The sequence below is a fragment of the Melitaea cinxia genome, chromosome 7, assembly GCF_905220565.1.
Source record: "Melitaea cinxia chromosome 7, ilMelCinx1.1, whole genome shotgun sequence".
NCBI lineage: Eukaryota > Metazoa > Arthropoda > Insecta > Lepidoptera > Nymphalidae > Melitaea > Melitaea cinxia.
The window spans coordinates 17565591-17578335 of NC_059400.1; the positions used below are offsets into that span (position 1 = coordinate 17565591).

Genomic DNA, 12745 nt, shown 5'->3' on the forward strand with positions numbered 1-12745 from the left:
TCTTTAATTACAATTAATCATAGAGACGGATGTCTTAAAAAATATTTTCAAAAGTTAAGCCAAACGAATATTAAAGCCCGCTTGTCGCTCATAATTCACACCATCACCACCGATGGTCGACCGCCACACTGTGTTCTTTTTAGTGCACTTCCGTTACATTTCTAGCAACTCTATCAAGTCTATTTAGCCTTTGAGCCAAAACGAAATGAGAAACGCCTACTTTGTCTCCGTTAAATAATGGCTTTGCCCAGATATGTTCTGATTAAAACAGCTGAACCACCGAATAAATTAATTAAACAAAATATTTAAATTAAAGTTCTGGCAGGTTTTTGGACCAATTTACAAATTTATATCGTCTTCCATAGTTAATTAACTTAATATATATTCTCAATATTTTTGTTTGTTTTTTAGTTATTTGGCCAAGTACTTGTGCTGCGTGTAATTAATAGCAGAATCGTAGCAATTAAATCTTAATTTTTTACTTATCATAAGAAATATAAGTATCACAACTGATATTAATAGTCTTGATATTGAGAGTAGAACGCCCTTTTTTATCCAGAAGTAAATCCCTAACGGATGCCTCCAGCCCGGGAGGAGCTGGAGAAGTATGTCCGGTTTGCACGGACTAAAACCTCTGGGGTGTTCACGACACGCCTGGGCGGAATCAAGGGGACGCAGTTGCACTTCCGCGATAATAGTAGAACGCCCTGCCCGATGTTCCCTTGTCATGATCAGTCTCCTCAGTGCTCCAAACTTCTTGCTACAATATAGAGAAAAGTCTGTAAGAAACCGGCAATTATAGGCATATGTCTTCTAGACATTCCTCTGTTTTATAGAGTATGAAAAATTAAAAAAGCAGATTTTGAAAAACCTTAGTATTTTGAATATCTTTTGAACCTAGATATTATACTTGTATTACAAGGAAGTTATGTATTTTGCTTGCTTCTACCTTGAGGTGAAATGTTGGCAAAAAAAATGTAAATAATATTTAGGTCCAAAGAATACTTGCCACGCACACGCACATATGAACTTCTCTGAGAATGAAAAATGAAATAAGAATCATCAAAATTGGTATACTTCGTAAAAAGTTATGCAGTATAAAACAACATAGGTCGATGAAAAAATTGTCCAGTAAATACTCATTATTAGATATTACTCTAAAATTGCTTGTCAGATCTCAATAAAATTTAAATGAGACCACATTAAACGCAACACGATTGAAAAAAAATCATCGAAATCGGTCCACCCAGTGAAAAGTTCTGAGGTAACATACATAAAAGAAAATACAATCGAATTGAGAACCTCCTCCTTTTAAGAAACCGGTTAAAAAGTAAATAACGAGGTGTTCCCAAAATGTCTGTCTACAACTTTTCACTGGAAAGATTCAACCACAATGTATTGTATAAGATTTAGAATTAATAAAACTTACTATGATTACAGCGATCAATCACCAACAACTCAACTGACAAAAGATACCATTTCTACTAAACTTAGTACCTATTCTATGTCAAACAAGAACGGAAAGGACGGGGAAAGCATTGGGAGGACAGACGGAAGCGAAACTGCAAAGTTTAATTCAAATAAGAATTTCTTTTCGCTATCACTTGACTGTTTAATTAAAATCTTTAAGTATTATTTCAAGGCAGTTACTACAAATAAATACCTTCAAAAACTAGAACGGTTTTAGTTGCTTATATTTTCTTCTTGAGAGTTGATCTGTTTTAAAAATATTTTAAGGTGACTTAACGGTAACATATTAAACTATTAATTTTGAATTTTGTTTTTCTTCATTCTTGTATGAAGCATCAGCGATTAAATCTTCAGAACTTAATGCCAAAGTAAAAGCATATCGAAATGGCTGGGAAAGTAAATCGACCTTACAGAATATCACAGCAAAATAATACTGCTTTCAAGCAGTGTTGTGTTCTTGTTGCTGAGTAAGGTGACCACAGCTTCTAGTGGAAATTGGGGATAGGGTCGCCAACGCGCTTGCGATGCTTCTGATGTTGTAGACGTCTTTAGGCTACCGCCGCGTTGGCACAACGGTTACAGCCATAGATTGTACCTGTTGCGTTGGCGGTTGCGGGTTCGATCCCCGCACATGACAAACATTTGTATTGACCAAACAGATGTTTGCCGTGGTCTGGGTGTTTGTGGAGTTCTTGTGGGTCTCCCCGCCGTGCCTCGGAGAGCACGTTAAGCCGTCGGTTCCGGTTGTTATTATGTACACCTGATAGCGATCATTACTCATAGTAGGGAATATATCCGCCAACCCGCATTGGAGCAGCGTGGTGGATTAAGCTCTGATCGTTTTCCTACATGGGGAAAGAGGCCTATGGCCAGGAGTGGGATATTACAGGCTGAAGCGTATACAAAAATCTTCTAAATAATTGGTATGATAAGAATAGTGTCAGATAATTAAAGCATTAACGTGAAATAACTCTGTCGTGTCTTTGTTTTGTTCGACGAGTGTGGGAAACGTGTTTAACATTAGCAAACTTACTTCTGATTCTTGCTTATTTTACAAACAAAAAAAGCTGTTTTATTTTTGTGTCATTTTTGATTTCAAAATAAAAAATGCGGCATTGGCTTGGATAACAATTATAATTTATTATTTCTTAAATGATTTTAAAGTGTTCAGCACTGAGATGTGTTGAATTAATTAATTTATTATTATTATTATTTTATCAGTAAAAATGTTGACATTATTGGAATAGGTGAAAAAAACTAGCAATATTTCTTTATGTAGCCTTGCGGTATAAGGTAGCCAGAGCTCATGAGAAGGGACAACGCGTTAGCAATACTCTTGATGTTGCTGGGGTCCATAAGCCATGCTATGCCGCATGGTACCGGAAGGAGAACCGGATGGAGAACCGTACGCTTGTTTATCACCTTTGTAATAAAAAAATCATGGTAAAAAATGATTCTGCTACCCGGGGCAAAATACAATCAATAGCAAATAAACTGGGTAAGTAAATAAAAATAAATGTGAATACCCCGCGGTAATGAGATAAAGCGGTACTGCGAGAGACTTCAAAGACATTGAAACATTGTATGTTTATGCTATATTTGTAATATATATATTTTTACTAACTGACCTAGCGAGCTTCGTACTACCATACATTCTTTTTATTTTGTAATAAAAATATCGCCTTCATTAATCGAAATAAAATATAGCCGATTTTTTTACTTTGACAAAGTTAATATATAAATATATATCATTGTAAAATTTTATTAAAATCGGTCCAGTGGGTAGTTTCGGAGATTAGCCCGGACAAAATCGTGACACCAGATTTTTATATATATTTATTTCATTTTATTTATATAGATCAGAGAACACCAGAAATAATTGAATTTAACGCGCTTTCGTTTCTACTCGAGTATTTTTGAAGTTTGAGTTTGCGAAATAAGCATTCGGCTATATACGAAGCGATACTATGTTTGCTATAAAGCGATGATAATCATTATACAGAGTCACTTATTTAAAATCATCGTTTTCACTCGTTAATTTTAAATCGCTATGAATTACTTCCGTTACAAAATCTAATCAGAGCCTACTGGTAACAAGTAAAACAAGTAGGTTGATATAGATACATGTTCAGACGAGCAAAATTTTGAAGAAAGTTCCAAATTTTATGGACAACACATTGGCGATATGAAAGCATAGTAGCAAAATAAAATACACTTTTAATTTTATATAATTGTGTTTGCTCGCAAACGAAAAAAAACCGACTTCAATTACATCGACAAGTTTTACAACGTAATAAGACGATAAAATTGTCAAGTAAATATGCGCTATCAAAGATTACTCAAAAAATACTAATCACATCTCAATCAAATTTAAACAAGACTATATGACAAGTATTAGCTTTTGATTAAAGTAAGAATCATCAAAATCGATAAACACAGTATAAAGTTATGCGGTTTAATAGATACAACAAATCCACGAAAAAATAGTCAAGTAAATACGCATTATTAGATATAATTCTAAAAGTGGTTGACACATCTCAATTAGATTTAAATGAGACCACATGACATGCAACACCTTTTAATAACAATAAAATTCATTGAAATCGGTCGACCTAGTCAAAAATTCCGATGTAACAACATACATGTAAAAAAAATACGATCGAATTGAGAATCCCCGCAATTCCGAGTTTTCCGAGAATCCCGAATTTTTTGGAAGTCACGTGTATTGGTTATACAAAACTTGCGACTGCTAACGAAAGAGAAAATTCCTGTAACCGTTGCGCCAGTATTTAGAACATTATTTTGATACAAGATAAAAATTATTTTTATCACTACAGCAAATATCTTGCTCAGAAGTTGGAGCAACCCTACTGTGAAAGTACGACAACCTTACAGAAGATCATAGCCAAAATCTTACTGCTCTCAAGCAGTGTTGTGTTCCTGTAGTGAGCAAGGTGACCAGAACTCCTGGGGAGGATAAGGGGATAGGGTCAACAATGCCCTGGAAATGTTCAGGAGAATGTGTTTGCTGGCGTTAATAAACTAAAGTATCCGCTTACTATCAGGTGGGCAATACGATTGGTGTCCACCATTATAATAAAAAAAAATAATACTTTTTATCGCGCTGCACTTACCGTCATTTTGAAACCGATACCTTATGTTTCCATAGTTCTCAGTTAAGACGCCAATTACGGTTGGTTGAACTTAATATTTCATTCTCTCGACCGACACGGTAAAAAAAGACGTTAAATTTTTATACATTTTCTGTCAATAAAAGCAACAATGACGGTCATTAGCTAAAAAAAAAAATATTGTTATATAACGCTCATTTATTAATCCGTTTGTTCATCTAAGTAACCTTTACGTTACGTTACCTTTTTAACGTTAACTTTAAAATATTGTTTTGTTTTTTCGTTTGTGTTTGAGATATACAGCGCGATTTATCACGATTTAAATTTAAGACGTAATATATAGATAGTAGAAATCAATAGTTAAAGTATGCATCATCTACAGTCGACCGTGGATTCAATTACGAGCTGGTGTCGCTGACATTTTATTTTAGAACTCCACACGTTTCGTAGGAATCGCTGACATTTCAAATATGAATCTTTAAAATTCACTTAACTTTCGACAGCTGTAGAAAATCACTTAACCGGAATTTTAATGTTTATTAAAAATAATGACAGGTATATTGTCACAGGAGAAAAGACAACTAAATAAGCTTTGGATGACCAACAGATATTGTAAAATTATATAATTACGACATCTAAAATAAGTACAAAGATAAGTCGCCATACATTGAAATTAATCTTAACTGAGGTAGGGCACAGCTGGAATTTCCTGCTCAAAATATGGAGCAGCCCGACTGGGGTAGTACCTCGACCTTACAGAAGATCACAGCAAAATAATACTGTTTTCAAGCAGTATTGTGTTCCTGTTGGTGAGTAAGGTGACCAGAGCTTCTGGGGGGATTGGGGATTGGGTCGGCAACGCGCTTGCGGTGCTTCTGGTGTTGCAGGTGTCTATAAGCTACGGTAATCGCTTACCATCAGGTGATCCGTACGCTTGTTTGCCGAACTAGTGACATAAAAAAAAAATTTGGGCCATAAATATTTCATTTACTCCATTTATATTTAGCATTGTAAATAACAAAAAAATAAACAATCGTATAAGTAAACACTAAGCGAAATAAGATATTTCTGTGCTAATAAATAAGTTGGGCGTTTCCATTGGGACAGCTGACAGCAGTGGGTGGAGCACATTGACTAAGACGAGGAGAGAAGGAAACAATATCAAACTATTTTACTTGTAAACAACTATTAATAATTCTGTTAAAATAAGTAATGAAATACAAGTCATTTATTCACAATAATTATTTCAATTTAGAACATGGGTATTAAATTATAAGTGACGCGATTTGATTATTCTGACACGTTAGTTTGTTGCGCACGGGTGGGAAGAAAAGTTATAAAATACTGTTGCAAGTTAGTCAGAGAGCATTGATTGTAGGAGTAGAGTGTGAGTTGATATTTCGCGGTATAATTGCTTAACATCCTGTATAAGAAGACTCCTGTGGTTACTCTCGAAAATTTATACATTATAAATGAGTTCAAGTTTTTTTTTATACAACTAGGTCGGCAAATAAGCGTACGGCTCACCTGATGATAAGCAGTGCCGTAGCTTATAGACACCTGCAACACGACAAGCATAGCAAGCTTATTGTTGACCCTACCCCCAATCCTCTCTAGAAGCTCTGGAGCACTGCTTGAAAGGAGCTTATTTAGCTGTAATCTTCTGTAAGGTCGAGGTAATGCTGTGTAATATGTTTGTTACCTTTTCTAAAGATGAGATTTGAGATTCTCTTACTGAGGTAGGGCACAGCAGGCCTGAGGTAGGGCACAGCAGGCCTGAGGTAGGGCACAGCAGGACTGAGGTAGGGCACAGCAGGAATTTCCTGCTCAAAATATGGAGCAGCCCGACTGGGGTAGTACCTCGACCTTAGAGAAGATCACAGCAAAATAATACTGTTTTCAAGCAGTATTGTGTTCTTGTTGGTGAGTAAGGTGACCAGAGCTCCTGGGGGGATTTGGGATTGGGTCGGCAACGCGCTTGCGATGCTTCTGGTGTTGCGGGTGTCTATGAGCTACGGTAATCGCTTACCATCAAGTGAGCCATACGCTTGTTTGCCGACCTAGTGACATAAAAAAAAGATGATTTACTGCCCCAATCGAGCTACTGTGGCTTACCTTAATCTAATGCAACCAGCTTAAACGTAAGCTAAGCATTGTACTATAGAAAAGAAACACTAATTGCGATGTGGAAAACTTGACGAGAAATTGAATTATAAAATCAAATCAAGTCATAACTCAAACTTTTAATTCAAAGAACATTAATAATATCTAACCTAAAACCGAATAACACGATTCCTTGGAAAATTTTTCTCGAATATTTTTAATATGAGAGCGCAGTTTAAAACATAAATTATGTATGAAAGCCTCCAAGTGTCTACGTCATACGAATTCATAGCGAATTTTTCACTTTCAAATGATATTGGTGGACCGATTATAAAAAGCATTTTCTTTTCATTTATTTTTCTTTAATTTTTAAATAGAATTTATTTTTTACTATTTTTTTTTTTTAATTTAATAATCTTACTTTCAGTAGGTATGAGTTGATGAACTTCAAAGAAAAATTATAAAAACGATTTTTAAAGGGGTCTGTAGTTCTCTTAATTGCTTTAATAATTACTTAATTTACCGATTTGTAAAAAAAATCGTTCTGTTTTTACCTGTAATTATGAAGTCTATTAATCTACTTAAAATTGAGTAGTGCTTGAGAATTTCTTTATTAATTTGGCTAAAATATCGCCTAATTAAAGTATATTGATATTTTACGTAAATGAGACTTGAGTCGTTAATGTTCATTTATTATTTATTTCTCATTTTTCAGTCTATATACATTCATCATATATGTTATCTAATCGTACGTGTAATGTTAGTCTAACCTTTTTAACGTGAAATTAAAAATCTTTGTGGTTTGATGTATGAAATAATCTCTTAACACACAACACCCCGACAGGATGAATACCTCGTCATGGGATTTCCGAAACATAATACATCGACAAACTAACATGACAAAAGACACGTGTTAGGTATATACAATCGGGATCACATGTAGGGCACAGCAGGACTGGGGATTGCAGACCGACTGGGAAAGTGCCTCGACTTTACAGAAGATCACAGCTAAATAATACTTCTATTAAGCAGTATTATGTTTTTGTGGTAATTATAGTAACCAGAGCTTCTGGATTAGGAATAGAGTCGGCAACACTTTTGTACGCTTCTGGTGTTACAAGTGTCTATAAATAACGACGGTACGATTGTATGTCGACGTAGTGGTATAAAAAAAAAAGAACTAACCAACGATCGCCATTCATTTATTATTTGGTACCGTAAACAATAATAATATTATCATAACATAGTAAGTTGCATAATGAACTCTTGATTTTAGTGTACGCTTCAGCCTGTAATATCCCACTACTGGGCATAGGCCTCTTTTCTCATGTAGGAGAATGTTACGTCCGACCTGGAGTATATTGAAACGAGTGGAAGCGTGATCTCAGGTACGAACGGGACGAACAATTGTCTGCAGTACGCAGAGCTAACACTCAATGTCTTAAATAAAAATCCTACCTTAGTTTCACTGAATACTGTTCGGTGAAGCCTCGCCAGGTATAACTTAATTAACATCAAACTATAATTGGCCAATCATTACGTCTAATGCTAATCAATTATACTTAACTGAAGTGGCGGGCTGAAGCAGGAACCAGCAATCAAAATGGCCGTTGTTCGGCGTAGTTCCCTCACGTTTTTCACAATAATTCAACAAGGAATACAAGGAATACAATTTGCTATTAACAGTTAAATTACTTTAAACAACAAAGGATGGTTCGATCAACAAAAGGCGATAATTTTTCGCGAGAACGAACAAGTACAAACAAAAGCGTAACTTTTATACGGAGACCGGAAAAACACGATGCAAACTTTAAATTCAAAAGGTGACGAATGACAGCTCATAGATAAAAACCATTTCGTAAACTATACTAACTGTCATAGATAATATAATAGTTTAGTGTTGCTACATTTGGTTCATAACATCTACCCGCCTCGGCCAGGACTACCTGGCCGCTAATCAATTGGCAGTCGTGACAAGGTTGATACCGCTCTCTTCAGAACAGAACCGTCCACCCGAACCTCAGCAAAACGGGGCACTCCATCTGCTCCAAAGACGAGGTTAAGAATGCGCCCTCTGCGCCAACACAGTGGCGGTGAGTTAGCGTCCTTAACCAGAACGAGGTCACCAACATGCGGTGGATCAGTCTTGTCAGTCCACTTAACGCGCTGCTGGAGAATATGCAAATATTCCAAATTCCAACGTTTCCAAAAGCTCTGAGTGAGTTGTTGGATCAATTCAAACCGCGAGAGACGATTGAGTTTCACATCAACATAGGGGTATTCCGGCAGGGCGTTCAGCGGCCGTCCAATCAAAAAATGGCCCGGTGTGAGGGCTTCCAAATCGTTAGGGTCTGAAGAGATCGGGCACAACGGGCGTGAATTCAACATGGCTTCAATTTTGCAAAACACAGTTGCGAGCTCCTCAAATGTTAATACGGACTCGCCAATTACTCGTCGCAAATGTGTTTTGGCAACCTTTACGACACTTTCAAAAATTCCTCCCCAGTGGGGGCATGACGCGGGACTGAACTTCCAAGTTATTCTGCGACTAGCTAGTCTAGACGCAATCTCAGTCTCATTAGACGCCAAAAATTCATATATCTCTTTTAAATAGTTATTTGTGCCTTTGAAGTTGGTGCCGCAATCCGACCGAATCAAGGACGGTAGTCCTCGTCGTGACACGAATCTATCTAACGTCGCAACAAAGGCCTCTGTCGAGAGGGCTGAGACTAGTTCTAAGTGTACCACCTTGGTGGACAGGCAAACAAAGACGCACAGGTAGGACTTGACCGTTTTACTGTTCCTGAGGGTCGAGGTCTTAACCGAAAAGGGACCTGCAAAGTCCGTCCCAACTCCAGCAAAGGGCCTTGTCTCTGTGACCCGATCCGACGGCAGGTCACCCATGATAGGCTGCATGGTAGAGGCCTTGAGTCTATAACAAGACATGCAGCGAAAGACCACACTACGGATCGTCCTTCGGGCCGATAAAATCCAAAATTCTCGTTGTAAAATGGCCAATAAGGCATTACAGCCGGCGTGGGAGTTCTTGATGTGACGATCAGTCACCAACAAACTCACTAAGTGGCCATTTTTGGGCAACAGGAGGGGATGACGAGCTCCATACGGGAGGTTTGCGTTCCTTAGACGCCCTCCGACTCGCAAAAGACCCGCACTGTCCAAAAAGGGGTTCAGTTTGCAAATGGCTCCAGACAGCTTACATTTGCCTTTTCTCAAAATATCAATCTCATTTTCAAAGTTCTCTTCTTGCACAGAACGAACCCAATGAAGAAGAGCATCCTGGAGCTCTTGTGGCGATAAGAACGCCTCCAAGCATTTGTTCTGTGGGTGTCTACAATTTCTGGTGAAGCGCTTGATCCAAGCGGTGACCCCCAGTAATTTGTCTAATGAGCTGTAGCGATTCATTAGGAAATCTGGGTCGAACGGATGGTCCCGCCGTTCAATCGCAAGGGTTCGCAACCCAGGCAATGTGACAGTATCCAAGGCCGGTGTTCGCGGCCAATTAGATTCTGACCTGGTCAACCACTCAGGTCCCCACCACAGGGAGTGCTCAACCAAAAAGGGGGCCATACATCCCCGTGATGCGCAATCAGCAGGGTTGACTTCGCCAGGCACATGCCTCCAGATTAACGGGGTTTCCGTTTTTTGGATCTGAGAGACCCGATTTGCAACAAACACCTCTAAGGTGTGGACTGACGTCTTCAGCCAACACAGAACAATTTGACTGTCAGTCCATGCATAGACCGTGGCAATGTTAACTGACGGGCATAACGTTGACATGACGTGATTCAAGAGGCGAGCAAGAAGGGCCGCCCCCGACAACTCTAACTTAGGAATTGTCAAGGCGGTTCGAAGAGGCGCAACCTTGCTCTTCGCCATGACCAATGACACCTTCACCTGACCATCCATGGTCACGGTGCGTAAATATACGGCTGCTGCGTACCCACGTTCCGAAGCGTCCGAAAACCCATGAAGGGACGCTGTATGCTTCCCTGGTGGAAGCATAGCACGGGGCAACGATATCATATTGATAGCAGGCAATGAGGAAGCAAACAGGAGCCAGTCCTTCAAAATAGCTTCGCGGAGTGGCTCGTCCCATCCAAGACCTGCAGTCCAAAGTCTCTGCAGGAAGCATTTGGCCCAGAATATGACTGGGCATATCCAACCATTGGGATCAAACGTTCTCGCGACAGTCGACAGAACCAGCCGTTTCGTCCAAGTGCGAGGCGAATCCAAATCGACGTTGAACGTGAAGATGTCCTGGACTGGTCTGTACTGTATTCCAAGGACTGTCATCATGGTAGGATTGTCACGGTTCTCAAATAGGTGAGGATCCTGCTGGTGGTCATCAGGTAGCCCATCCAAGAGCGCAGGTAAGTTGGAGATCCATTTACGCAATTCATGCCAATGCCAATCAATTCGTCACGCAAAAGGAGAGCCTCTCTCTCCGTGGACGCACCAGTGCATATGTCATCAACATATAGGTCCTCCTTCAAAATGGCGGCTGCGCGAGGAAACGACATACGCTCTCGATCTGCGAGCTCCCAAAGCGAACGTATGGCCAAAAAGAGGCTAGACCGCAGCCCGTATGTGTTCGTGTTGAGTTCGTAGACAAGTATGGGATCTTGCGGGTTTTCCCGCCACAATATCAGCTGGTATCGACGATCATCAGGGTGGATTACCGTTTGCCTGAACATCATCTTGATGTCAGCTACGAAAACGAATTGGTGACGCCGAAACCGCGTGATGACGTCACAAAGGTCCTTAAGCAATTTGGGACCAGAATGAAGACACTGGTTCAAGGACACTCCCGATGTGGTCTGCGCAGAACCATCAAATACTGTGCGCAGCTTGCCACTTGACGGCTTTATCACAGCATGATGTGGGAGGAAAAAATGCTCCAACGAGCGCCAATCAAATTTTGACACAGACATGTGTCCCAAATCTTCATACTCCCGCATGAAGTCAATATACTTCTCTTTGAGTAGCGGGTCCCTGCTCATGCGGCGTTCCATTGCCAACAAACGCTTCTCTGCAGTAGGCCGCGAGTCGCCAAGGGGCGGTCGTACGGCAAGAAATGGCAATCTTGTCATGATCCGGCCAGAACGAAGATAACTGGTGTTGCTCTTGTAGAACCGTTCACACTCCTCGTGTTCCGGATCAGAGCGGGGTGCTTGTGGTGGCTCTTCCACTTCCCAAAATCTCTGCACGGCGTCAGAGAGGGCGGAGCCCACCATCAAAGCCGTTCCAGGTTCAGCAGGAGGGGGAGCCCTCAATACAGGCCCCATCAATGCGAACCCAAATATGGTCCGGAGGGCTACTAAGCCACCTGGCTGCAAAACACGATCCTTACCGAGTAATATTTTGCCCAGTACATCGGCGCCAAGCAACAAATCGACCGTGCCAGGTAGGTCGAATTTAGGGTCAGCCAAGTCCAAATCGGCGGTCAATTTTACCGCATCCGCAGACAACCGAACTTGCGGGTGACTGCCCAAGATGTTTTCCATCACAATGGCCGACGATCTCAGCGTCGGGCGTGGAGAATTTGAAGGCGAGAACTCAAACGAAACGTGGCCCTCAACCGTGGTTACAGGGGCGTTCCCGACACCTCTTATTACATCTGAATACTTTTTAATATTCAGGCCAGTCTGCCCCACCAACCAAGACGAGGCTATGCACCCTTGTGAGCCTGTGTCCAATATTGCTCGGACTACAACCGAGGCGCCCGTCCGTCCCCAGACCCGGACATAGGCCGTGGGCAAGAGGACGGTCTCAAAAGGGGGTGGTGCATAGCGGGGGCAGACGCCAACATCCTAATGTTGGCGTGGCGGCGATCTATCGCCGCTGTCCCGGGACGGCACGTCAAAACGAGGGAGTGGTTTAAACTCGCCCTCCTCTCGATGGCGACTGCCACGAGCCATAGTCGGCGGTTCGTAGCGCCGGGAGCGTCCGTACTGAGGGTTGCGCGGCTCCAAACGGGGACGCTCCGCCAGAGGGGGGGACGGCAATCGTACCGGACGTGC

General features: G+C 40.6%; 2 protein-coding genes and 1 long non-coding RNA gene across 3 annotated transcripts; 1 reads left to right on the forward strand and 2 right to left on the reverse strand.

Annotated features, from left to right (window-relative positions):
• Window positions 1–720: 720 nt before the first annotated feature.
• On the forward strand, window positions 721–1675 carry LOC123655150. The gene is made up of 2 exons (XR_006743319.1): window positions 721–781; window positions 1441–1675. It is a non-coding gene; the product is annotated as an uncharacterized LOC123655150 (long non-coding RNA).
• Window positions 1676–8657: 6982 nt separating this feature from the next.
• LOC123654925 lies at window positions 8658–11018 on the reverse strand. Its single transcript, XM_045590782.1, has 2 exons — window positions 9923–11018; window positions 8658–9055 (listed from the first exon to the last, which is right to left on the reverse strand). Exons 1-2 carry the CDS (start codon window positions 11016–11018, stop codon window positions 8658–8660), a joined length of 1494 nt encoding a protein of 497 aa, XP_045446738.1.
• On the reverse strand, window positions 11018–12229 carry LOC123654926. The gene has a single exon (XM_045590783.1). The coding sequence runs from the start codon at window positions 12227–12229 to the stop codon at window positions 11018–11020; it is 1212 nt and encodes a 403-aa protein (XP_045446739.1).
• Window positions 12230–12745: the final 516 nt, after the last annotated feature.

Bases quoted from the DNA above. Each gene is read 5' to 3' on its own strand.
- LOC123654926 (XM_045590783.1), bottom strand. From the start codon at position 12,229: ATGGAAAACATCTTGGGCAGTCACCCGCAAGTTCGGTTGTCTGCGGAT.
- LOC123654925 (XM_045590782.1), bottom strand. From the start codon at position 11,018: ATGACAGTCCTTGGAATACAGTACAGACCAGTCCAGGACATCTTCACG. The intron at 9,056-9,922 runs GTAAGCTGTCTG...CGATCTCTTCAG, and splicing joins TATTTTGAGAAAAGGCAAAT to ACCCTAACGATTTGGAAGCC.